Raw genomic sequence first — 26,467 nt, 5'->3', positions numbered from 1 at the left:
GCTCCTATTGGCTGCCCGGCGCCGTACGGCGGAAGCGCTCCCGGGTGCGTTGTGCCGGTGCTGCTAGGGCGCCGCCATTGGGGTATCGGTGATGGCGCTGCCGGTGGAGGAGTGGCGGCTGTGCGCCGCCCGGCGCTGGGCCGCGTTGGAGCCGGCGCTACGGGAGCGGTTGGCGGCGGCGTCGCTGCACGAGACGCTGCGCCTGGGCTGCGGCCTCCTCCGGTGAGCGGCGGGCGGGGCGGGATGGAGCGGGGCGGGCGGAGCGCGGAGCGGAGCGGAGCTGACCCCCGTATCCCTCAGGCCCGAGGCGGAGGCGGCGGCTTTGCGGCGGTTGTGCCGCCGGGCGCGCGCGGGCAAGGAGCCGGCGGCCGCGCGCTTCTACCGGGAGGAGGGAAACCGGCTGTTCGGCCGCCGCCATTACGGTGCCGCCGTGAGGCTCTACTCGCAGGTAGGTGGGGCGGGGGCAGCGGCAGCCCTGGGGCCGGCCCCTCACGGCCCGCGGCCTCCGTCGAAGGGCTCCTGGTGAGGGGTCCGGCGGGCCCAGCGTGAGGAGCGGGTCCCGTGAGGGGATCCCCGAGGAGGGGGGGGGTCCCGCAGCCCCCGCTGAGAGGGTCCCGTTGAGGCGCCCCCGCGGCCCCCCCTGAGGCAGCAGCTCTCTGGTCTCCGCAGGCGGCATCCCACGAGCTCCCCGGCAGCCCCGAGGTGTCCGTCTGCTTTGCCAACCGCTCCGCCGCCCTCTTCCACCTCGGGTGTTTTGAGGTAAGTGGTGGTGAGGGAACAGGACCCACGGCAGCCCGACCCCCCCCACACCCCCCCCCGAGCTCCTGGGTGCCCCCGAGTAAGTCTGCTCACCCAGAGGGTGGCCTGAGGCCTCCTGTGTAGCAAGAGGGGGGATTGGGGCAAGGAAGAGCCCAAGCGCCATCTGAGGCGTTACTGCATAATGTTTGCACGCGGGGTTCAGGTGGGTGCTTCTGCAAACCCCGCAGTGATGGGTATTTGATTGTTAGAACAAGGGACTGTAGATCAGATATGCTTCTGAAGCTGTGCTTAAAGCATCCATCGTTATTTAAACTTTCTGAAGGGTTCCTGCTTTCCTTCTTGTTCTATGTCAGGAGGCTTTTTTTGGCCAATAGATTGGCTATGCACATGGAATTTGCTGATTAACATAGTCTTATTAAAATATTCTGCATCTTAGATGGAATAAAAGAGCACGAGTCTCAGCTGGTTTTCAAGTACATTTAAAAGGCCTTGTCTTTGTTTCTAGGTTTGTTTGGAAGATATTGCCAGGGCTGAAAGTCATGGCTATCCAGACAGGCTGCTGCCCAAGGTCTTGCTGCGGAAAGCTGAATGTCTGCTGTGTTTGGGGAGGTTACAGGATGCAGCAGACGCCCTCAGTGTGGTGGAGAATAAAATTGCTATGGATGGGATCATGACTAGTCCTACACACCAGACACTGCTAAAAAAGTTAAGTCAACTGAAGATTAAAATACATGAGAAAGAGAGCTGTCCAGAGCCTGCACAAGAAGCATGTGGTGACATTCAAAGAAAGTCGGAGATCTGGGAAGAGAATGACAGTATTTCAGGCGCATCTTCATCTTTAAGCTTGAATTTTGATATAGAGAGAGGACGTCACTTGGTGGCCTCACAGGACATCCTGCCAGGACAGAGCCTGTTGAAAGAGGAGGCCTTTGTAAGCGTGCTCTGCCCAGGGGAGAGCCACCTTCTGCAGGACAGCAGTGAAACAGCATGGGACACTCAAGTCACTAACGCAGATCTTTATTGCCACCGTTGTCTGAGGCAGCTCTTAGCCTCAGTGCCTTGCCGTGGGTGCAGTTACGCAAAGTACTGCAGCCAGAACTGTGCAGACGTGGCATGGGAGCAGTACCACAGGACAGAGTGCTCCCTGGGAGCACTGCTTCTCACATTAGGGGTCTTCTGCCATGTTGCCTTGAGGACTGTTCTACTGGCAGGATTTGCAGAGGTTAGCAGGCTGGTGGAATGGTCCCACGATGGTGACAACGACCTTCATAACCCTGAGGCAAGATGCAAACATCTCAGTGAAGCACCCGATACAAGAGCTGGTACCAGAGGTATCCCTGGTTGTAACGACAATGGTCAGTACCAGAGTTCTTACCAAGCTGTGTTCAACCTTTTGCCACACGCTGAGAAGCATAGCCCTGAACATAAGTTCCTTTGCATGCTGAGTGTAGTAGCTATATGCAAACAACTGCAAGAAGCTGGCCTAGAGGCTGCTGTTTTGAATCGGGAATCATCTGAGAAGTGGTCCAAACCAAAGACATGTGAAAAAACATCGGGTGAATTGTCTCCAGAGCTGAAGACTATGGCAGAAGCGATGCTGAGGCATGTGTTGCAGCTGCAATGTAATGCACAAGCAATCACTGTAATGCAGGAGTCGGGTAAGATAAAAACTTCCAAGCCATTCTCTGTTGTCCTTGCTCATCTAGTTTGTGTGAAGAGATTGAATTATCAGTTGTAAAAAGCTCCCACTGCAGATGGGAATGACTTGCTTAAAATTTAATGGCCTGTCCCATGCTGGCCTGTTCTTTGGTGCACAGGTAGAGGGTATGTAGCTATTATTTATTGCAGCCATATACCAGAAACCTTTCTACTGCTGTCTGCAATTGCTCACAGTGCTCGTTGCATAAGTTGCGTGGGTGACTGCGCGTTCATTCTCAGCCTACTTGTTTTTCCTCTGTCTTTAGGGTCCGGAGATGGTGCTGTTGTAAATAAGAAGCCTGTGCGCCTGGCGACAGCCTTCTTTCCTGTCCTCAGCCTTCTGAACCATTCGTGCTGTCCCAATATCAGCGTGTCATTTAGTGGGACAGCTGCCACTGTCAGGGCATCACAGCCAATCCCAAGCGGCCAAGAGATTTTCCATTGCTATGGTAAGTATTAACTCTCTGTTTTTCTCAAGGCACAGACATCCTTTCACCTCTACTTGGCATGCTAACTGATTGCTATTAATATCATAATTCCCAGTATAATGTTGCTAGAGTCTTTGTTTATATATGTCTTGATCAAAGATATCAACGCAAGATTTTATCTCCTGAGCCCACTGTTACATTTTCAGTCTCCAGTTATGTCCTCTCCAAAAGATGATATATCTAGTCTCAATTATAACAAAGATAGATTTAGTCTGATGTTAAGAACTGTACCTGTTTAGAGATTTCTACCCTTGCCATCCCTTTGCAGGGCCTCACCGATGTAGAATGAGGGTTGCTGAGAGACAACAGCTTCTCAGCCAGTATTTCTTTGAGTGTCGCTGTCAGGCATGCCTTGATGAGTTAGAGTCTGATGTCAAGAGTGTGGTGTCTGTGAGAAACTCATTCTGCTGTCCTAGCTGCCGGGCTCCAATGCAGGTAGTTATTCCATAGTTATGATTGTATAACTTATCGGGATGTGTAACGTTTGGGTCTCTGGGAAAGTCAAGAGTTAAAGACCTCAGTCCGTGATCTCTGCTCAGAAGGCAAAAGCCCCTGTAGAGTCAAGACAGTATCTCACTGTTCTTAGCAGCTTTCTTGTAATGTTCTTGTATGTCAGTCTTCCAGCATTATAGGGAAAATAATGCCTTTAACAGCAAGTCAAAATCCCTTTGAATTTGATGAAGGAACTTTAGAATATCAGGGCCATGGAGTAAGGGAAGGGGGATATTTAGGAAAGAAAACGGAGGCCTGGAATCTAGAACAGAAGGTGTACATGCAGGGGCTGTATGTAGACAGAGTCACACTCTCTGCAGTTCACAGGATGTAAATGAAAACAGCACGTAGTGTGGCTTAGATGGGGAGAAATCAACATAGTATGTATTTTGTATGAACATTAGTTGTGTACCACATGACCCTGCTTTGGCCTAATCTATAGCTCACATAGTCATAGCTATTCCTGGAAGTTTCTCATAAAATCGAATAAGCTAATAGCAATTTACAAGCAAGTCACTTTGTTTAATGAATGCAACTGAGAAACAATTTAGCATCTCTATAACACAATACAGAGATAACGCAGATGGAAAGTAAGCTTTGAGTTGAACGTGAGCAGGAATGATCACAGGGATGATTTCCACAGGGGGAAGACATGCTTTGTTGTTCAAATGAAGCTTGTGCAATCTCAGTCAGCAGAGAGAGCCTGTCACGCCGTTTACGGGACCTTCAGCAACAAATCAAGAAAGCATTAGAACTGCTAAGAGACAAGAAGGCTGGTAAGGCTCAGCTTTCTACTTTAAGGTCAGCAGCTAATGAGTACACATCGGGAGCTGTAGTTCTAGCCATGAGATGGCACTGTTGCTTATGCAGTTGGGGTCTTCTGGCATGCAGCCTGGTGTCCCTGAGGATTTGAGCTTTAGGTTTTTTTATACCCCTGATCCGGGTGTTAATCTCAGTCACACGTTGTTCCATAGTAACCAAAAGAACTCAGGGTAACATTGGAGTTATGCATTCCCAGGCCTTGCTTTCCTGGAGTGAATCGGGCCAACACTGCGTTAGAATAAGCAGGGTTGCAGATGAAGTTAGTATTGAATCCTAACCAAATCCGAATCTAGCTGTGTAAGATGCAAAGATGAGATTGGACTGATTTTATTTCATGGATCATGGAAAGCTGGAGACTGGCCAGTAGGATGAATTTTATACCCTGTTTTGTTATAGATCAGGCTATCAAAATGCTCCTGAAGTGTCAGATGGATGCTGGAAACTTCTTGTCTCCAGAGCATTTGCTGATGGGAGAGATGGAGGATCATCTGGCACAGGTCTATGCTACTCTCGGTATGGCATTGTCTTCTCATTATCTTTAGTTTTCTGAACTTTGAATTTAACATGCCTAGCCTTTTCTCTGACTAGCCCTTTCACTTTTCTCCTACTGCATTTCTCTAGTTTCGATAGCAGGGCTCTCAGAAAGACTACTTTAGCCAAAACTGCGTTCCCAGCAGCCAGCAAACAATAATGTGATCTCATGTTCTTCTAGATTCCCTGTCCTGGTTCTGAGGTCACCAGCCTCCCAAGAATGCTGTGGACATGGTTCATCGCATTTTGCATAATGCTGTCAGATTCTTCAGGTGGCAGTAGCTCTAGAAAGTATTTATTCATGACTCATTTTTTTGTTTTGTTTTGTTTTTTTCCATCAGGGAAGTGGCAGGAAGCAGCCAGACACCTGGAAAGGAGTATTGAGATTGTGGAAATGCATCACGGGCCATCAAGTGTAGAAATAGGTCATGAACTTTTCAAGCTGGCACAAATTCTCTTCAATGGGTAAATTTGCTTTCATTCTCTGTCCCTTCCCTGCACCTCTCCCATGTGTCTGACACAGTATCATGGCAGGTGGTCCTTGGCACCTTGCAGGGTTCCTCACAGGACCCTGAGCAGTCTGGCACAGGTACAAAAGTTGGCTGTTACTCAAGTGCAAGTTCATTCACCCCATTGGGGTTCACTTATACCTCATGACTCTCTTTGGACCCATTTCTCTGCTTTGTGCCTGTCTATTCTTTTCTTCTCCCTGGCTCCATTTATTCCCTGTCCTATTGTTTTATTTTGACAACTAGTCACCCTTGGTGTTTATACCTCAGTTGTATAATGTTGCTAACATCTTTTCAAAGGAGGAAATAAAATCCTCTTGCTCTATTTTGGCCCTCTTTTGGCAAGCAAATCCCCTGACTGCTTCTGAAAATCTTCTCACACCACCTCCCTTTAACTGAATTAATTTTAGCAGGAGCTGCAGTGACGAAGTAGTGGGTACCTATACTCAAAGATAATCTTTTAAGTTTTTGTCCATCTCCTTACCTTTCCCCCCGGCATGCTCCCTTTGCAGCTGAAGTGCACACTGTTTGCTTGGTGCTGAACGGCAGTGGAGGGTAGGATCTGTACCCATGAACAGGTTTAGGTTTTTGTTAGGGAGGGGTTAAAGGTTGTGTAAGTCAAGGAGCTGAGTTAAGTATTCTGTATACTCTGTTCTTATTCTCTTCCTGTTTCAGATTTGCAGTTTCTGAAGCTCTGAGCACGATTCAAAGAGCAGAGGAGATTTTGTCAGTGCACTGTGGTCCTCAGAGTACTCAGGTCCAGGAACTACAAGAGATGAAGACCTGTCTGTCAGAGCTTCCCAGAAGCATCCTTCAGAGGACTTAATTTCCCTGTCAAAGGAAGCTGCAATGTGATCTTTCATCAAAGCTAAGTTTCATGTGGTAAGGTAGTCATGTAGTACAAGCTGGAAAATTGTGTGTAACAACAACTTGAATGAAATCTGAAATGCTCTTTAGTGAGACTGTTGTAAATAAAATGACCAATTCTAACATGAGGGGTCTGTGTGCTATGGTGGGAATAGATGCTGTTGTATAATTTCTGCATGTGGGTTTGAAGCAAATGTTTGAGATGCTTGTGTATGCGTGTGTTTCTAGAGGCGTGAATCTCCCATGTGTGGTACCCTGATGGTTATGAACATGCAGTCATCCAGACCACACTGCCTTTTATTTCTAATGCTATGAAGCACTTTTTTTCTTGTCAGCGTGAAACGTAAATGGTTGGAATGGGTGAGGCAGCAGGCTGGGAAGTGCAAACTTACAAGCTATAAGAGGGGGCACTGCAGAACTTGGAGGGCTACCAGCGCAGACCTGTCAGTGATGAGGGATTCAGTATAAACAACTGGTGTCAGGTTGGAAGACAGGGTAGGGAAAAATGCAGTATACACCAGATGATGCTTGCATATAGGACACAGAACTGCATTGTGGCTCGTCTGGGGAAAATGGGAGTGTGAAGGCAGATGATGTAGGCAGACAATCTTTCAAGGGAGAATACTGGGGCTTGCTGAGATTAATAGCAAAAGCTCTTTTATTGCAGCATGAAGGCATAAGATTTGCAAGTTGTGTCTTTGTGCAGCAGAGCAGGGAGCCAGTACCCCTCCCAATACCACCCTTTCCATTTGGGCCCTACCATTGCAGATTATTGTGAAGGGATCTAAACACTCCTGGGATCCAGGATCTTGCCAATGAAGAGGAGGGTTCCAGTGGTATCATCTCGCAGTACAAGAAGGAAAGGTCTGTCCACGTGATATTCTATGGGGAAGGTCAGACGAGCAGCATTCACCCCAGGAGTTGGTGTAGATCTTTCCCCATCTTCACTAAGCTCCAGAATTGCCTTGTGTTGCACATGAGATAGCTTAATAGGTTTGGCAGAAATCATGGTAAAATCAGGTGATGTGAAAAGTGATTGGAGCCCTGGAGGAAAGAAAGAAAATTCCATTAGCTGAAAGCATAGATTGCAGGTGGAGGAGCAGTAGTGCTAATGCTGTGATCCAGGAGGGCACGTAGCTGCTCTGGTAGAGTTTACTGGGGGTAACGGGGAGAAGCAGCTTACATCTGTTTGTACTGAGCCTCTCCCTCTCAATCTCAGAAGCACTGTATGAGCTTGGTGGAAAGATGTGATAAAAAGTTGAGGAGTCCTTGACCAAGGTGATTTAGTTGCTGGTGAAATCTCTACAGACTTGACAGCAGGACCTAACTAAGAACCCACCAGCTTCATATTCTTCTGAGAGCAGGAAGCAACTTGCCCACTGCTTTGAGCCCTGGCAGTCTGTAAAGGGTGTGTGATGTACATACTTGTCTCCTTTAGTGTGCTGCCAAGTGCCTCTTCATAGTTCAGCTTTAGTTTGGGCAAGCTTAGCACAGCGTGGACTGTCTTCAGCTCCTTGTCTACATCGTGGACAAACTCAGAAGTAAGACTTTCCTCAATCAGAGTCATATTCTGGGTCACCTTCGTAGGCAGGAAGAACATGGCACTGATTCCCTCTGTCAATGGCAGCTGGGCAATCTGGAAGGCCAGTTATAAATAAGAAAGGGTCACATCAATAATAAACAGTTTTACCCGTCCTGTACCAGGCACAGGCCTGAATCTCGACTGCCTGGTCAGCCTTTCCAGTTAATATTTGGTCTTCTTCCCTGTGTTCGCTTTTATCGGACATGATGCTTCCTGACGCCTCTGGCGCCCAGGCTTTCATCAACCCATGCTGCACTCTTTCTGCTATTACAAGGCAAGTGCTCTCTCTTACCTGTTGAATCCTGTAATGAACTGCAGTGTTGCTTTGGGGTATTCTCAGCTGGAACACCTTTGAGCTCATGCTACAGTGAAAGATTTGTTGAAAGAAGTAGAGATGGAAAAGTTTTGAGGAGTGTGCCCCACCCTTCTTGCCCAACTTTAGGTCAAGCAATACAGGCTAGTAGGATCTGTGCGCTATTTAAATTCTGGACTGCTTGTTGCATAGCCAGTGTAGAAGTAGGATATTCTAAGAATCAACATATTGCCTTTCAAAATAGGGATTGCAAAACTAGCCTGATGGGAGGAGCAAGGCTGTCTTCTGGAATGGGTTAACAGGTAAGTGTAGCTGAGCCTGTTCCTCAGTAGGTTTAGGAGATCTTGTGCAATATTTGCTCTCTGACCTTGCAGTTGAGTTCTGAGTCAAAACCATATCGCAGTATGGCTTTGGGGTCTGACATCATGGACACCTTCACAGTTCTGTCCTCATCCAGATGGAAGTCCTTCAGGGCAGTGTTCTTGATGTCAAACTTGGTTTTCCATGTCCCTGTTTTTTAAAAGATAAAATGAAGGATTTTCTGGAATAATAGCACATGAAACCAGGCGTGTGTCTGTGGCTGAGTAATCTTGCGCTTTATATATACGGTATTTGTGCTTTAAGAGTTGGGGCATAACTGAATGATGATAGAGATGGAAATAGACTGATCGGAGCTACTGATTTACTGCCACTCTTTGGCCCCTCCTTTTCATCTGAGAATCGGCTAAATGGGAAATAAAAAATCAAGCCAGTGTATGGGTGGAGTAGCTATTGGGAAGTTGATGTCTACTTATGTAATTACAAAACTATTTTGAAGGGTAACAATTGTGTCAATGCATATAAAGTGCTTCTCTCCCCACCCTTTATTTTGCTTCTTGTCTCTAAGCAATAATTCTCCAGGACACTGGCTTACAGCATGTTCTAGAACACCTCTCTAGTATCTCTCCATTCCCTCTACAGTGGTAAAAAGGCTCAGTACACTCTTTAAGCTGTGCCTTCCCTAAATGGTAATATTCTGTCTCTTGCCGTGGAGTTTTGTGAGCTTAAACTTTCTTCTCTGGTCTCTTACTGCAAACAGGTCAAGATTCAGCTTCCCAAGAGTAATAATTCCTCCCCTGAGGACTATTTCTGTTCGGTAGCGTGCATTTTTTCTTCTTTACTAAACGTTCTCAAACACTTTCTTCTTACACTGTCTCTTTGCTCTATGGGAAATGAGAGCATTCCCTCGCATCTCTTCTAACACATGCTTAATAGACCCGCTCTGTAACCAAGTACACAACATTCTTACCCTTGAAGTAAGCAGCCCCAGCAAGGAGAATACTGACATCTGTGGGCATGTCCTTCATAAACCGCATAATCCTTCCCTTTGTCTGCTGTCGTACCCAAGTGTTGATTTCTTGGAGGTCTAACTGGGTATTGCCACTTAGTGCCCTCGGGCGCATCTTGTAGGACTTCTCTAGTTGGCTGTGAAAACCAGGCTTCACCCTCAGTCCTGGGGAACAAAAACATCGATATTGCAGCTAGCTCCCTTATCAAAACAATCTCAAGGCAGCAGATTGCAATCCAAAGCCCAGCAGCAGTTCTCTCATAAAACATCTGTGGCTGTGTGTATACAGAAACCTGCTTTGAAGAAGAATGACTGAAGGCACATGGAGGAAACGGATCCAAATCCTATAGCCACCCATGCTGGAGTATGGGATAACTCTCTTCTGAAAAGTAAAGAAAGGAGATAAGAACAGAAGGCTTGGACACAGCTATTCCTACATCAGTCTTTCTTCTTTCTCCAGCTTGCTTTATGAGTACAGCTTACTCAACCTATTGGATTCTTGGAACCAGCAGGTTCCAAAAGATAGCTCTTTGCTTTCTCAGCAGATGTTTATTGCATGCCGAAAGCAGACATTTCAAATAGTTTTGCAAGGAATTAAACAAAGGAATATGGCTGAATGCTATCACAAATGGAAAATGTGATTTGTGGTTCCTGGAAGTTAGCAACACCTGCCAGAAAACCTAGAGTGAAGGCAAAATTCTCAGCAAGTTTCTTCTAGGTCCTCCACATGTTAGCTGCTCTATCCCCAGTGTCTTTGTGTGCATAAGTCTGGTCTTTTATTTATGTGCATACAAACTTTCCAGGCTTTTTCTGGAGCAGCAACAGCATTCCGTGCACTGTCTGCGTCCTGGCTCAACAGTATGGCAGAGCCAAAGATGTTAGTGTGGTGTTATTCAGTGTGTTCTACCTGCTGCTGGTTTTTTAGGTAAAATTTGATAGAGGGGAAGAAGGACTTTTACTTTTCTCCAAGACGATACGGGAGGCACTTCTCAAGCTCTTCTCTGGTCCAGTCACGCTGGTCAGTAGGTCCTTGTAAGTGTTGTGGACCTCAGCTTTGTTAAGCAGATCATAGAAGAGAGCGCGAGAAATCACATCTTCTGTTCGTTCTCCAGCCCCTGCCAACAACAAGGACAACAGCATGAGGGAAGGCCTGTCAAGCCAAACAGCGCGTGGGGCAAGAACCAAACAGGGTAAGGGGCAAGAACTCACCAAGTGAGAGACCAGACAGTGCAGTAGCCAGGCTGAATGGAGACAGTAGCACATTGGCAGTGGCTGTCCGGCTAGATTGCTGACGGTACAGGTCATAGCCAAAGTTGGAGACTGCAGCTGCCAGCTTGTTTACAGGGCTCTTATAGAATGGATCTTCCTCTTCCACCTCGCCGGCGTTAGCTTCATCAGTGGTGGCAGAGTTCTAGCAGGTACAGGGAGCGCTTTGGTTAGACTTGCAGTTTATACAAGCAGGTACAGTTGTGATAAACATTTCAAAGGCAAGCGATCTACAGATACTCTCCTATGATCTACAGAAATACTGGCTTAATCTTACTGATAGAGAGAGTAAGAACAGTTACTTTAAAGTGTCCCAGTAAAGCCGAAGGCAGCACTCAGATTGGAATCCACTATTTCTGCCTCACGGTCATCCCCTGATGTAACTGCTGTGGTTTTATCTAGGTAAAGCAGGAGTTAGTCTCATTATGTTGCTAAATAAAATCGTAGTAACTTAGGAGAGTAGTGCTTAATCCTTCCGTAAGATTCTCTAAAATTAAATTACCTGCTCCATGTATCTCTCCCTCACTCTCTGCATGTTGTCTCCTACTCACCTGCTCAGTAGCTGAGTTCTGGGATCTGCTTGGGACAGTTAAGAGACCCAGGAAAAGGAGGACCACTGGAATCTGCATGCCTGAACCTGCAGAGTAAGAACATGACAGAGGTAGTTTGAGCAACCAAGCAAACACATCTCTACCACTACTATTCGCTGTACCTGGTTGTGACAGGAACTGCAATGACACGTGCTGCTGCTTGTCCTTCCCAACTGTGAAACACACACCTGATCTTAGCTGGGTTTTCTTCTTCTCTAGTTTGAAGTATTCAGCCAGCCTGGTCCCAATGACTTTAAAATTGGGCAAGCCCACATGCCTGGGTGTGCCTGAGCACAAAAGCAGATGTGTGTGGCCCAAACCACACTGATGCTGGCCATTACTGAGTGCCAAGGTCCAGAAAAGCACTAAATCATATCTTTTGAGTTTTAGACTTTAAAAAATTCAATACTTCATTTATAAAAGGTAGCAAATCCATATTGTTGAACGGGGCAGAAGACAAAACTGACTGGTTACTGCTCTGCTATACAAGTTACCTGCCTCAGGCAGTAGTTTGTCATGTTTCTTGTGCCTGCATGTACCTGGAAGGCTGTACAGCCTATATGCATCCTTTGCTTCTTATTTGCAATTCGATAAAGAAGAGCTTTCTTAAAAGACAGTAAGGAAAGGGGCTGGGAGTAAATACCTAACGCTGGGCCAGATCTGGAGAAGAAGTGAAAGACAGAGCTTGGCGTATTCAACATTTTTAATGGAGGTGGGAGAAAAGTACCGAACTCCCCAAAGCTGTTCCTTTTGTGGAATCCACTTTTAATCACTCCAGTATTGGCATATGTGGCCCTTCCAGACAGATCTGTCTGGTCCAAAGGGCTGTGTGTAACCCAGGGTTTCACTGTGGGTAAACCAGAGCTACTGCAGAAGTGTCATGCCCCTGAGAACAGACGCCACTGAGGCTGGTCTGAAGCAATGTTTATATAGATTCCCAGAAATTAAAGGAAGAGGGTTGTATTTAACTAACCCCTGTGATCCAGGCATCCAGTGAAGTCAGAGAAAGAACATGTGTTTCAGATTAACTTCAGCTATAAAGAAAACATGCCTGCTGGTAGAAATACAACTTAAAGCCACGTGGCTACAACAGCCCCCATTCAGGACCCAGTCTGTTCAGGCAGAGGTTTTACTTCAGCGAAAGGCAGTTTACTGTTTCCCTTTCCTGCCAAAACCCTTTTCTTCTGGAGGTAGTTCTGCCTTGGAGAAAAAGGTGTCACAGTGGAGGTTTTAAGTTTTCATCTATGTTTAGACAGCGTAACGCAGAAGTGGTACCCTCTTTTCCCTGTGCATTTGCATCCTGTGACCTGCTGCTATCCTCGCTGCCGAGTAGATGAGGCATCCTGGTGCAGAAGATGTGTATCACGAGGATTTACTATACTGGAACAAACCAATGTGTTTGGTGGTATGATAGTGGGTATGATGTTGGGATTGCTCGTATCATCGCGGGGTTTTACAATGAATAGGTGCCATGCTGAAAGAGAGATGACAGAAGCTCTGCCTGAGTCTAAGTTAAACAGGTCTTAGCGAGGGCTTTGGGAGGATGCCTGCATCAAGCAGTACTCTCGCATGCTGAGCGGAAGAGGTTTGGCCCAGTCTAGTTTAGAGATGAAGGTTTTCCATGGAGCATAACCTTTTCTCTGAAAAAAAAATAAGAATCTCAACACAACCTCTGCTTCCAACTACTCTGAGCTCCTGGGAGCATGAGAGCGGAGATTGGTTTTGCAGATTTGTACTGTTTTTGCCAGTACCGTCACCAGCTTCATATTTCTCAAACTTTGCCAAAAAGTAATTTCCATTTTAGAAAGACAAAGCCTTTTGCGTTTAAATTGGCCTGAACATCTGGATTCTATTTGCATGTCTCTTAGCACACAGCCAAAAATGCAGAGAAAAGAATTTGGTTGGAGCAGAGGTGGGATGGTTTCAGGCATGATATTAAAATCTGTGGCTGCCTTTAATGAGAAGAGAAGGAGCAACAGCATGCAGCATGTGATGTTACAGTCAGGAAGGTACAGGAAGAAAACTTTGAGAAATAGGAGCTGAGAAGGAACTTTGTGTCTGGGAGTTGTCTATTCGTGAAGGCCTGCAGGTGCAAAGGAAATATTTTGCTTTCCATTTATAGCGGTGCAAGTCTCACATCATTTATAAACACTTCTGATTTTAGGGGTGCTGTGAAACATCACCCACAAGTTCAGACTGCTCGCTCTGATCGCTCCACCTCACAGCACTAACTCCTTCTGAAGCATCTTGCAACCACTAGCTCTAGAGGATTTAGACTATCATCACCAAAATTGTTACCGTCGCAAAGAAAAAGCACGTTCCCAGCTGCAACACAGATGCTAGAAGGGCAGAAAACCACCCCAGTTCCCAAGCACAGTTCAGCCCCGGAGGCAAAGAGGTGCCCTAGGATGCTGGTGGCTCCCAACCCTCGCGGAGCTCTCTCGTTTGGTGGGAATCCCACCCTTTAACACCTGCAGAAGAACCATCCTTCCCCTTTCCCAGGTCCTCTGAGAGCTCCCCAGCCTCAGCCCCAGCCCTCTGCTCCCCTCGCCGCTGGCAGTGAGCAAGGGGGAGCTGCCCCTTACCTCGGGCTCCTCTCGGCCGCTGCCGTCGCGGGCTGCCGGCGGCTGCGAGTCGGGGACAGTGCGGGTTTGGAGCAGCCACATCTGCTTTTTGCTGCTTCCCCCAGCCCAGCCTTCGGCAGGCTTCAGGTTACAGCTTCCCGGGGCTCTCTTAAAGTGCTCTGCTCCCATTTTCCGCTGCTGCCACCCTCCCGCTGAATTGCACTAACTTTTGAACCCTGCTTTCCGAAACGAATGGGCTCCCTGTGATAAGGGCACTCTAACGGGTAAAGCACAGGTCGGAGAGGCAAATGCTCCCTGCCCTCTTTGAGCGAGTCTTTTATCCCCGCAGTTTTGCCCTATGTCACATGAGGGAGTTTCTTCTGTCTCAGGGGTACGGTTAATGCAACAGTGTTTAATGGATTTATGTCTAAGATTTAATGGAGAGACTTGTAAAGTGGAAGCAGAATTCTGTTGCTGTTTAAAGCAGTTAAGGGAAAGACGTTCAGAAGTGGTTCTATCCAGTGATGATAGTTACGAGTTAACAAGAAGTTATTAACGTAACTTAAAGTTTTTGGCCAAAAAGAAAGAGACTAAAAAGCCAAGGACTCTTGGCAAAAAAGATGAATTAACAGATTGTTGTAAGAGCTTACAGAATGATAAATGATCTGGAGAAGGGAAAAGGGCAGAGGGGTTTCATTATTTTTTGCAATAGAAGACTAGGGGAGCACCCATCAGTGCACATTTAAATCAAGAGAGTATATTTTTCATAAGTATTAAATGGTAAAACTCGTTGTAACTAGATATTGCAGAAGATGAAAGATAAATAGATTTGGGGGGGAAAAAAAACCCCAAACCAAATTAGTGGAAGACGGGTCCATTGAAGGCTAACAACGGTCAGACGTAACGTCAGACTCAGCAGCTGGGTGATACAACCAGAGAACAGTTGTTTTTCCTTGTCCCCAGTCATTCTTGGCTTTTTTTTCCCCAGTCATTTGTTACTGGCTACTGGGAGAGCCAGGATACTGGGCTAACTGGACACGTAGCTAGCCTGATCCAGGGCGGCTGTTTGTCTACTTGGAAACGCTGAAAGTAAATTGTAGCCAGTAAGGTCAGTGCCCCCAGTCTAGGCTTGCGTTGGGACATCTCTTTATAGGGCTGCCAGCCTCGCTGCTAACAAGTAATGAGGAGTTACTCACGCATGCTGGCACTGAGCTCATGGAGTCCCTCAGCAAAGAGGAAAGGATGGTTTTAGAGAAGCATTGGCTGCTGTTTTCGCAAGCTGGAAAAGCAAATCAGGTAGTCTGCCCTGTGATTAGTCAGTGCTTCAAAGGTGACCCTTCCTAACAAGAAGAGTAACAGCTCTGCTTTCAACTGCTTCTCAGCTTGCTCTATGAGAAATCGTCTGCAGAGAGATGTTTGTACTTGTTATTCTTCCATCGTCGGCCCAAGAATGGGGGCGTTGGCTGTGGAGATATCTTCTGGTGGTTTTCATCTCTTTTTGATACCTTATTTGTGGTATTAAAATGCCCTTTATGGAAGGACCACTAGAGAAGTTTTTACGTCTCGTCTGTATCTTGAAATGAAAGCCCATCTGTTTAAATACAGGTTTGGTTGTAAACCATTTAAATCAGAGTGGCAGTTGTATAGAATGTTATTATAGACCAAAGCAAGCTTTATTCCTGTAGGTGAAGGGTATCCCTGAAACGGTGCATTATACTCATCTAACTAGACGCAAGGGCTTAAATCAGTTTTGTTAAATCAATACAAACATTTTACTGTTGTTCTGGATCGGGTTCAAGCTGGTAGGCAATATGCTGTCTGAACAGTGTTCACCTCTGCTATGGAAGTACTGATCATGTTCATACAAATTTGCTCTAGTAAGGAAAAAAATACATCTAATATTAAAGATATTGAGACTTATTTGATATTCTCAGCCAGTGGTGCAGATGAGCTATAGAGCAGACGCCCTGTGCTAGTCATGTCTTTTCAGAATAGAGCTCAGTCAAAATGAAAGCTTAGCAATGCAAAGTAGAAATTCCTGAGCAGAGACATTAATATTACTTTGCATTTTACAAACTGCCTCTTCTGGAGAGTCGCTGGAGTGAAAAAGAGTCTTAAGGTTGGTGTAACTGATAATTTGTTGAGCAAAGCACAGTCATGGAGGGCTGCTGTACTGTCAAATAAGATGAAATTAATAGTTTGACAAGAATAGCTTGGAGGAGGAGGGATGGCAGAAAGATGGAAAATAGGAAAGAAGAACCAAGCTGTTCAGGAAACAGAATGAGGGGAAAAAACTTTATAGAAGAGGGGGAGCTAGAGGGCAGAGGCATGAAAAGGAAGACTTGCACTTCAAATTTTGCACAGGTTGCAGTGCAACAGGGTGGAGGTTAGTGCTGAGGTTGCAGTAGCCAAAGCAAGACTTACCTAAGGCATGGGATGGTATTTCTGAATGTTAGGAATGAATCTGTATAAATAAATAAGCTAAAATGTTCCCTGTGGGCTAGAGCTATGCCCTCATAGTAGGGCTGAATTCTTGTGGGTTTACTTGTTAAAATTACATGGCCCCGTAATTACACCCTCTTTTTGAAGGGTACGTGTCACTGCATTGGTTAGAGGGGTAGACATTATCTTTGGCCATTCTTCCCCTTTTAGACTGCAAGAAATGTGTAATTGCAGGTTTGAGCCAGGACTTTTTATTCCCCAAAGTCTCCTGCATCCCCAAAACGCATGGTTAGTGAGTCAGTCCTTCTCTTATTCCAGCAGATGGTGCAGACTATTCAGGGACGGAGGCTCCCAGAAGCATTCTGCTCCTTCCTTTGAGGGAAGGCAGACTTCCCGAGTGAGGAAAACACTGCCAGAAGGATGGCCCTTGTGCTCTGTAACTGCTATTTCGCAAAAACAGAGCACCATCCTCCTTACCCAGAAGTTGAGGGAGCTTGGAAGCAGAATCTACTATGGACAGCAGTTGTTTTGTACAGAAATATCTGCAGCATGGCAGGCTACTGTGAGTTAGACTAATATTTTTAAGTGGTGGGATGGCTTGGCTGGGTGGAGTGTTCCCAAGATTCTTTCATGGTAGCTTATTTCAGACATGCACTGCTACCTCAGAACAAGGACCCAGGGAGCTGTGCCCATCTCAGACAAAAGTGAAGCTGTGACGGGACATTGCCTTTTGCCAAAACAGGGCAAAAGCAGTGGCATTCAGCTACAGGCATCAAAATCTGCCCCTCCTTCCTCTGGAAGCTGTCCCAACCATCCATAGCATTGTGCTGTGGAGCCAGGAGGATCCCAGTAGAAGAACAAATTGCAGATAGCAGATGCCAGATCAGCACCTTTGAACCTCCTAGTAGATACCAGCAATGGTCAGGTTTTGCCCAAGAGAAAGGTTAAGGACTGTCACATCCCTGCTTATCACTGCATTGCTGCTCACAGGCAAAATACCCTCCTGTCCCTATGCCACTGAGCTCATGCCCTAATTCAAGGAATTCTGCCCATTTCACAAAGCCAGCTCTGACCCAGTGAGCGTTCCCTGCACGCTCTGCAGGTGAGATGCCCAAAGCTTATGGGACTCGGTTCTTGGACAGCCTTTACAGATTAGCCATTTCACCTCACAGCCCCTGTTGCCCTCTGTGATGAGGTGTAGCAAAAAGCAGATCCTTTGCAAGAGCCCCTCCTCTCTTTCCATCTGTCGCGCCCAGACTTTTTTCCTCCCAGTCTTGGCAATTATTCAAGTTGCATGCCTTTTTCCTTTCTCTGTTGGGTCTTTCAATGCAACACCTTAAGCAAATAGATTCTGCTTTACTCTTTATTATTCTGCCAACATAAAAATTACTAAAAAACACTTTACAAAATATGTCTCGAAAAATCTAGCATTACCCAAGAACCTAGAGTTTCCCAGGAAGAGGGCTGGAGATAAGGATCCAAAGGGGTTTCCCACTGCAGACCTTCCCACATCAGATCCCCATAGCCAAGGAGTGGGAAAAGGGAATCTTTGAAAACAGCCTGTGCCTGGAAATGGCTGTGACGCATCCTAGAGAAGACAACTGGTTGCTAGTCCAGTTGATCTAGAGGTCGTTTTCTAGGTGGGTACAGATGGTTTTCAGAGGAGCACTTTGAGGGAGACACATTCACAGGAACTGCGGAAGGAAGAGCCGTATTAATCTCTCTGGCTGTTGTCCAAGCTGCCAGATGCTAATGATGATTCCAGGCTACGGGGGACTCTAATAAGAGCTTAATAAAGACTCTAATAAGAGTCTGGGGACAAGGAAGTCTCCCTTCCAGAACTGAGAGCTCTGGAAGGGAAATCCAGGCAGAGCAAGTTTTTCAGGTTCAACAGAGGGGAACCCCAGCCTGGAGAAGCTTGTTGAGGCTGGAACGGGCTATCCCAGGACTGGTCTCTAGGGATCTGTAAAGGAAAACAGCAAGAGATTGCCTCCTGTGGCCTCAGAGGGAGGTCTCCAAGGACAGGGGGCCTCTCTTAGCTGGTCCAAAGGGTCAGGTAGCAGTCCCAGAATGCTTAGGCTCTGCTCCTCTCTTATTTGGGCATGGGGTAGTCATTGTCATCTGTTGCTTCACGTGAGTCCCGTGGCTCTTTTATCTGGGGAGCAGCATTGGGGTTAGGGTTCTGGACACTGCCTATAAAAAGTGGGATGCCTGTTTCATCTTCAAAGATAATGAAGACAAAGGGCCGGTCAAGGCTGAAGGCAGAGACCGAGCGTGAAATCGCAACGCTGGTAGCAGCAGATGCTTCCACCCCATCTTCTTTAAGCTCCAGGGTAGACTGATGCTGTACACTGGATACGAAGAGAGGCTCATCTGTGATCTTCTGGAGATTTGGGCTTGTGAACAGCTCCTGGAGGCCTACAGAGAAATGAGACTAAGTTAACCTTTCCCAGTTGGTGCCACCAGCTCTGATTTTTCTCAAAGCTGTCCGAAGAAAGCAATTCCCTAATCTGTTGCTACATGTGTTGTCCACCATGGAGGACTGGAGAACTGGCAGGCAAGAGAAACAAAAGCCGCAGTCCAGCCAGGTTCCCCAGTCCCTCTTTATATGAAGAGCTGAAGGTGCCAAAACCGGAACAGTTTTCACAAGCTTTGTCCACCTCTTTTAGAATAGTAGTGTAAGATCGTAAAGCCTTCCTTAAAAAGCAGCAAGTCTGAAGGCTCGCTCTTGCTAGGCTCGAAACACTTTTACAGAGATTATTTTTTTAAGCAATTCTGCAAAACAAAGAGAACTCTTAATTTATTCTCATCTGGAAATGCAGTGCATGGTGTTTTATTTCAGTAAGCTCTCAGTTCCAGGTTTTGTGATCTGCATTCTCTCTGTCGGCAATTTCTATGTCCTGGACACTATGTTAAATGACAAGAGATAAGGGTTGACACATGGGAGGAAGTTGGTCTTGGCTACAAATAGGGGAATAGGAAGAACTTGTAAAGATTGTGAGGAACTGTGAACGCTGCCTTCTCTATAGTATCATCTTGTTGGAGCAAAACATTTGGTGCTAGGCAAGCAAAGAGTAAGGAGGAGGAGAGGAGTAAGAGATGAAAGTTTGGATGTTATCTGGAGCAAGCTGTGAGGCACAGGTTTAGAAACAAGGATGGCAGTTTTTAGTGTCAGCGAACAGATGCCATGTAGATTGATCAGCTTCACTTATTCTGTGCAAATCCTGTTAGAGGCCTTACCCATTTGACTGAGAACCTTGTTGAGTTCCAGCTGGTAGTCCAATTTTATTTTGGGGATCTTCACTGTGGTCGGTACCTCTTTGGGGAAAAGCCTGCATAGTTGTTCATAAGGCAAGTTCTCCAGCACATGAGAGGTATTCCAAGTATACTGGTTTGGTACAATGACCACAAAACTCATGTTACTCTTAAAGGGAAACTTGGCCACCTGGAAATAAAACCAACCAGAAGAATTTATGGAAGAGGAAGGAAAGTCCAGAAAGTGATGCTTTTCATTTAGTCTTTTTCTAGTTGGTCTACAGGGCCAGCCTAACTATCGAACGAAAACAGCCTGGTGGGAAGGAGATACCTGATTTCTTCAGAGGGGAAAGTTTGTTGGAATAACAGCATTAGATTTTAGTATTTAGCCACTGACTGGTAGAGATTGAACACATGGCAGAGTGGAAGCCCACATGCACAAACATTGCACACACTCTGGCAGTAGCTGTATTCTGAAGGGCTCCAACAGTACATTGTCTGAGGGAATTCCTTTCCATATTTCCTCATTTATCTTTAACTCGGGGCTTTAAAAATCCATTAATTCCCACTCAGTGGGAATATCTTTTTGTGGTTTTTCCTAGAGATTGAGAGTGAAGATTCAACATTCTTGCTAGAAGCAAAGACAAAGGATGCTTATTAAATTTTTGTGTGCTATGCCTGTTAAAAGACATTTGTTTTTTGGAGAGAATACTTGCAGTCAGTAAAATACCATAGCAAGAGGAAATTCCAGTCAAAAGTTGTAGTGCTCCTAATAGAGCCCTACCTGAATGTCCTGGGACTCCAGTGTAAACCAGCTCAGGCAGTACTTCTGGGCTTTCATCATCTCAACCGGGACCATGAACTCATTGTCAAGGTGGAATACATCTGGCCCAGTGAAGCTAGCATCGAACTTATTCCTCCAAAACCCTATCAAAATAAAAGTTTAGAAATCAACAAAGTTAAATTTGGGTAGGAAAACAGAAACTGCCTAGCTGACACTCCTCCTGTCATGAGTTCTCCAACAAGGCAGATAGTGACCAGGCAAGTAGAAATACAGCAAAGAGAAGTCAGTACCAAGGCTGGAAGAGCCCTAACAGCAGGAAGCTCTTATCTTCCAGAGAGGGACTTTAGAATAACAAAAAGAACGAGGATTAATCCTCATGCCTCAGCGTGGGAGATTACTGAAGGCTATGAAGATAATGTAATAGATGTTTGCGCTTTGAAAAATGAAGAGCATTGCCTTTGTGCTGTGTAGGGTGAAACAGTGCTCCAAGACCAAGCTAAAACATTTGCAGATTTACACTGGAAGTAAGTGTTTGGTGTATGTTTCGATGCAAAACCCTCAGGGAATTAAAAGAGGAAGATGTGCCTGACCACTGTGCCGTAGTCAGAAAGAAATCCGAGCTCTGTGGTTGGTGTGTAGTGAGTTGCATGTGACCTGGTTAGGATGAGCAGTGATGTGCCGCTGTCTGGGATCCCAAACCAGGAGGCAAAAATACTGCAGGTTCCACCTGCTGCATTCTGGCTCTGCTGTCAAGTAACATTTTTAGCACATGTGAAGCAGTTGGGAATCATTACTGTAAAGAAATCTAAGCAAGAGGAACAGCAGATGTACCAGAAAAGAAAAAGCAGATTGACTAGCAGGAAGCAATGAAAGGAGATGCCATTCAGCTACAGTGCTTGCAGAAAGCTGGTACATTTCTAACTATTCCTTTTGAAAAGTAAGGCCTGTGGAGCTCACCATGGAAATGGATTGCATTGAGCAAGAGCATCACTGTGTTTTCAGGGAGCTGCTGTAGGAAGGTGGGTATTTGCCCATTAGTTGCTTCCTTTACCCACTCGTTTATGGCTACGAGGTCATCCTCACTGATCCCAGAAAGAGTCACGGGCTTTGCTCTGTAGAATTTCTCTGAATCCTCCAGGAACTTCTCTTTTACCTCAAATCCTGGCAGAGGGGAAGAATTCTACATGAAGTCATCAGATATTGAAAAAAATTTGCTCAGTGGCTCAGCCAGTGGCATGACACTCCCCAGGAGAAGTGCTTAGGGAAACGGAGAACTCTCCCAGTACGGCAGCGTGCTTCCATCACTCCCTGTCACCGAGAGTTTTATCCTACACCAGTACGGACCCCCCCGTGCCAGCTCTCACCTTTCTGCAGGTACAGTCGCGATGCAAGGCTGAGGGTGGATTCTGTGAGCCTTCTCTGAAGGGTGCCCAACGTGTGGTGGAGACAGGGCACCGACTCCAGATGCATTGCCTCCAGCAAATGCTTCTCTGTCTGATTTGCTGCTCCTAAAAAGCAAAGTCAAATTCCTGTTAGGTCATGCCCATGTAGTGGAAAATGGGGACGTTACTCTAGCTGCCTCCTGTTAGAAACATACTGTGCCTTACAAAAGAGGCTGGAGAAACCTGAGAGTAGGAGCCTCAGCATGGGCCACGGAGGGCAGCTTCAATTGTAATCGTACCTAATTAAAGCTGCAGGAGTAAGATTAAGTGAAAGGTGCCATATTTAATCTTTGCATTTTGCACATTGGTTCCTAGTGCCTCCAGGAGGGGGTACAGGGAAGGGCAGGAAACCATGTTTTTGTAACTAAGAAGTTACCCAGTGCCAGGTGAGACAAGGCGAGGGCGATGCTGAGGGGTGACAGGATCACATTGGTTCTGTTGGACTCCAGCTGGACCTCTCTCAGGAGATCGATGCTGAATCTCATCAAGCCATCTGCTAGCCTCTGGCTCTTCTTCCAAGTCATCTCACAGCTTTTATCTTCAGCCTCTCCTTCCTCTTCAGAAGAGGCAATTTCCCCAGATGGCTGCTGTTCATGACAACCCACAGCCCCAGCTATGATTTCATCTTCTGGGTTCCAGTCATTCCTCGTGCCTGGCAGTGTGGTGGTGAAAGGTAACATGGGCCCATCAATCTCCTGGAAGTTGTCATAGGTAAAGTCTGCCAGCTCTGCGTCCGGCACGGGTGGGATGGCTCCCAGCAGAGCAGACTGTACAACTTCAGCAGTTTTCACGTCCTGGGGAGAAACAAGAAGGATAGCGCTGGGAAAGCAGGAGCACGGCGATACCGTCCCTCATGGACTTTACTGCACACCTAAAAATGGGTTGAGAAAACTCTCCAGCTTCTCTACTCTGGTGGTGTATTCACTTCAGTTTGCCTTTTACTCTTGAGGTTACAAGCACCTCAGTGAGTATGGAAAACAGAAGGGCTTGTATCCTGGGAAAATGGACTGAGCGAGGGTCTTGCAGTGGTTCCTGCTCCACTTGCTCTCAGGGCCTGCCCCAGGCAAACGAGCCCAACAGGCACGCTTTGAGGGCAAGAACCACCACCTGCTCAGCACGTCCTGTGCCTTCACTGTTTATAGATCCATCATCCTCAACCTTGATTTCACCACCTCCTCTCACATATTTTAGGACTGCCAATCTGCCTCGTGCATCGGTCAGCACCCTCTACTGCTGTCACAGCCTTAATCCATTTTGGCTCAAATCCTCCTCCAGGCATCTGTCTCTTCTTGACTTGTCTGTTCTATTCCATCCCTTTTCTCTCCAAATTCCTCATTTTCCAGTTTTCTAAGCTTTAGCCTATAGCACTGCTGCTACTGTCCTCACGTTTGCATGGTCTTAAGCACATGCTTTTTTCCTCACACCTCTCTCTTCCCACCGGCATCCAGATGACATTCCTCTGCTGCAGGAGCGCTGCACTGTCAGAGCCAGGCTCGATGGGTAACATCAGCTACGGGTCTGTCTCCCTGTCACCCTCATAGCTAGTTGTTTTCCTCATCTTCCCTTATCAATCAGAAATTAAATAATCCACTTCCCAGTCCCTGTGCACACCAGCTACGGATGTTTACTCCATATGCTGCCCAGTTATTTAGGCTGGAGCTTCCAACCTGAAGGAGCACGGCGTTGGCAGCAGCAGTGGGTGAGGTGGGGAGGGAAGCCTGCACAAAGATGGACTTTCTCATTGCACTGGCACTGCTAGATTGCACTGCCTGGACTCATCCTATCTCAGGACAAACTGGAAAACCATTGCAAATACCACAGCATAACTTCAGTCCCTTTGGGTGGAACCAGTCATTGCTTACCTTCAGCTCCCCGTCTTTGTCTAAGAAGAGACGCTTTTGCTCAATGGCATGGGCAGAAGAAAACTGTAGGGGAAAAAAAAACCCACGACAAAGAAACAAAGTCAGGTCCCAGATAATTTCCAGAGCCTGTCTTCTCTGCCCCCACTCCTAACACATTCCCATAGGGCCAGGTCAGAGACTGGCACCAGCCTGGCTGTAGCAGTCCTCGCGTGGCTACAGCACAGGCAGGGCTTTAGGGTGCAGACCCAGAGGCGGTGGGGGTCCACCGTGGGGAGGTGGAAGTGAGCAGGAGCTGGGAGAGACTGCAAATGCTGCGTTTGTTTAGAAAGGGACCAGGTCAGAAGGGTAGAAAATAATGTATCCTCTAGAGAGTGAGCAGTGCGGTTTTGCAATCTCAGATCTGACAGGGATCCAGATTTAAAATGGGAGGGAAAAAAAGCTGTTATTAAACAACCTCCTGTTAACCCCTGAAGGTCACGGTCACTAAATACAGTTGAAGCCAAGTTTCCAAAGATTTTCTACAGAAATGCACTTGAATAATGAGCGTATCCACAGCTGTATTAGCTGGGAAAAAGATTAGAAACCTTGCTGCACTGGGGCACAGGCTAACCCCATAGCAGACAAGCAGTGTCCTCCACCAGTCTGCCTTCCAGGGCTTCTCACGCAGAAGCATCAGGTGGTGTTTGCCCCGTGGTCTGGCGCAGGAGAGCGACCTCACTCCCCTTGCCCTTTGCTGGCTGGGGAGAGGGCTGTGCTCACACCGCAGAGGCCCCCACCGTCGCTGGAGTGAAGCAACTTACCCTTAGGTGACTGTGCAGAGCAGATAGGCAGAGCAGCCACAGACCCCAGAGGAACACCATATTTCTGGAACAGAAGGACCAGCCGAGAGAGAAGTTATTTCCAGCTGCCTGGCAGCAGCAAGCTGAGCCTATTCAGGTCTACAGGGAGAAAATTATCAACCTGGCCAAACAGGTTGGCGCAGGAGCTTGCAGAAAGCAATAGGGAGATGAACAATGCTGCAAAGAAACAACACAGGACTCCTGGGTCCAACGCCAAGGCAGCGAAATCAGAGAGGAACAGGGACCCGCACCGGAGCAGAGCTGTAACCACAGCCAGGCTCCTACATGACGCTCTCCTGCTTGGCTCCTGCATTTCTGACCCCGTCGCCCTCATTTCTCTGGATTGCAAATGGTATTTCCCTAATCAGTCCTGCACACACTGTGCCTCTGGAAGAAGACTAGAGCCTCTGCTCCTTTCCCATGCAAACCACCGAGGTACAGGCACAGCATCCTCAGCTGTGCCCCAGGCTCTTGGGAGAAGGGATACTAACCTGCCTCGGAGGGGCTGCAGGCACTCAGCAAGTGCTGTCTGGGAGGGACTTTGCAGGTAGAAAATGCAATACCAGAGCAGTTTCTCAGCAATATGTCCTGGAATAGAGAGTCCTCCCCTTCCCAGCACTCGCCTTCCCCCTTTGCTGGCAAACCCAGCCTCTCCCACCCCCGCAGTCCGGTTCCTGTATGGGACAGTGGGAGCAGCGCTTCCAGGGCCATGGATAAAACCCCACCCATTCCCTGGCCACCGCTTCACCCAGCCACTTTTCCCTTTCAAACAGAAATAACATATCTTCTTCTTAACATAAAGCCTCCATGCCAAAGCCCAGCCCTCGACACGGCTGCCATACACTTCATTCCTGGGGCTGCTTTCCACTCTCTGAGCGGTCCTTGCTTTCACCCGAAACCGCTGGGCTGCGACCCCAGTTGTGAAGTGGAAGAAGCAAAACTTGAGGCCATTTTATTCCCCTTCCTCCCGCACCCCAAATCCTGCAGCCACATATAACCCCGAATGCCCCTTTTCTCCCTGATGGTGCCCATCCTTTAACCCTCTGCCGAATTCACCCCCCTCTCCCGAAGAGGCACTATTCCTCATTGGAGGAGCCCCCATTTACCGTCAAATCCTCATTCATTTGCCCCTTACCTGAGGTTGTTCATGTCCACATTGGAGCTGGCACCTCCTTTAGCCCGGCCGATAGCTCTGCGTGGGGCAAACAGAGCCTCTTGTCCAGCCCACCTCTCCTACCCGCCGGCAGCGACCTTCGGCACCACCCCCTGTTTGAGAATTTGGCAGGCAAATATTGACCTGCAGCATCCGGTTAAACATTTGTTTGGGGGATAAGACTGAATTTGTGGTGCGTTTGGAGATGGGGAGTCACTTTGGGTTGCCGTACCCTCAAGACAATGTTAACACCGAGTTTACCAGCTCCGAAACTCCCATCAGCAGAAGTAACACGTGAAGTCCGTTGTCCCTAGTAGTGGCTCTGCTTTCCATATACTCCCTGTGCTGGGAATGCGCGCTTTTATTCATAAGCTTTAGTAAAAATGTAGGGCTTGGTATTTATTGCCACAGGGCGCTCTCTGTTTTTGGAATTTTCTTTGCAGAAAACCCCAGATATTTACTCCTTGTATCCCAGCTGCTTCTGCTGCAGCAAGCGCGAGGCACTGGTTTTAACAGATGGCTGGTGCCCAAGGCCCCATGGCTGCGTACCCGAGCAGGAGGCGGCGATGCTCAGGCTGGGCTGAGCCAAGAGCAGCTGGTATCTCCCCCGGGGCACAGCACGCACCAGAGCTCTGCCGGGGCAGTTGGCCTCGGTGCTGGGCTCCACGGCACGCACGCACCGCTGCGGCATGGAGGAAGAGTCTCGGGGACAAGCAGGACTCCAGCGGTCCTGTCCTGTGCAGTTTCATGCCGTATGCAGAAGCAATGGTGATCCTTCCCGGCTCTGTCCGTGTCGTCAGTGCAAGAGAAGTCACTAAGGACAGTGAGGAATGCTAACAGGATTGCAGCGCTGCATCCATTCCTTGCAGCAGCTCTTGGTTC

General features: G+C 47.4%; 3 protein-coding genes across 3 annotated transcripts; 1 reads left to right on the top strand and 2 right to left on the bottom strand.

Annotated features, from left to right (window-relative positions):
* The first annotated feature begins 91 nt into the window (after positions 1-91).
* Positions 92-6,284, top strand: SMYD4 (SET and MYND domain containing 4). The gene is made up of 10 exons (XM_050908886.1): positions 92-222; positions 301-448; positions 670-759; positions 1,265-2,417; positions 2,724-2,906; positions 3,214-3,380; positions 4,081-4,213; positions 4,656-4,772; positions 5,132-5,255; positions 5,975-6,284. The coding sequence occupies exons 1-10, from the start codon at positions 92-94 to the stop codon at positions 6,123-6,125; spliced, it is 2,397 nt and encodes a 798-aa protein (XP_050764843.1). The 3' UTR covers positions 6,126-6,284.
* A 517-nt stretch (positions 6,285-6,801) lies between these two features.
* SERPINF1 (serpin family F member 1) lies at positions 6,802-13,887 on the bottom strand. The gene is made up of 8 exons (XM_050908958.1): positions 13,830-13,887; positions 11,206-11,291; positions 10,598-10,799; positions 10,348-10,503; positions 9,350-9,553; positions 8,429-8,571; positions 7,592-7,802; positions 6,802-7,210 (listed from the first exon to the last, which is right to left on the bottom strand). Exons 2-8 carry the CDS (start codon positions 11,281-11,283, stop codon positions 6,951-6,953), a joined length of 1,254 nt encoding a protein of 417 aa, XP_050764915.1. The 5' UTR covers positions 11,284-11,291; positions 13,830-13,887; the 3' UTR covers positions 6,802-6,950.
* A 3,712-nt stretch (positions 13,888-17,599) lies between these two features.
* SERPINF2 (serpin family F member 2) lies at positions 17,600-24,975 on the bottom strand. The gene is made up of 9 exons (XM_050908939.1): positions 24,924-24,975; positions 24,394-24,457; positions 23,594-23,656; positions 22,108-22,525; positions 21,654-21,797; positions 21,247-21,450; positions 20,290-20,432; positions 19,491-19,695; positions 17,600-18,668 (listed from the first exon to the last, which is right to left on the bottom strand). Exons 2-9 carry the CDS (start codon positions 24,451-24,453, stop codon positions 18,343-18,345), a joined length of 1,563 nt encoding a protein of 520 aa, XP_050764896.1. The 5' UTR covers positions 24,454-24,457; positions 24,924-24,975; the 3' UTR covers positions 17,600-18,342.
* Positions 24,976-26,467: the final 1,492 nt, after the last annotated feature.

The sequence above is a fragment of the Gymnogyps californianus genome, chromosome 20, assembly GCF_018139145.2.
Source record: "Gymnogyps californianus isolate 813 chromosome 20, ASM1813914v2, whole genome shotgun sequence".
In the NCBI taxonomy this organism is placed as follows: domain Eukaryota; kingdom Metazoa; phylum Chordata; class Aves; order Accipitriformes; family Cathartidae; genus Gymnogyps; species Gymnogyps californianus.
This window is presented reverse-complemented; position numbering and strand designations above follow the sequence as displayed.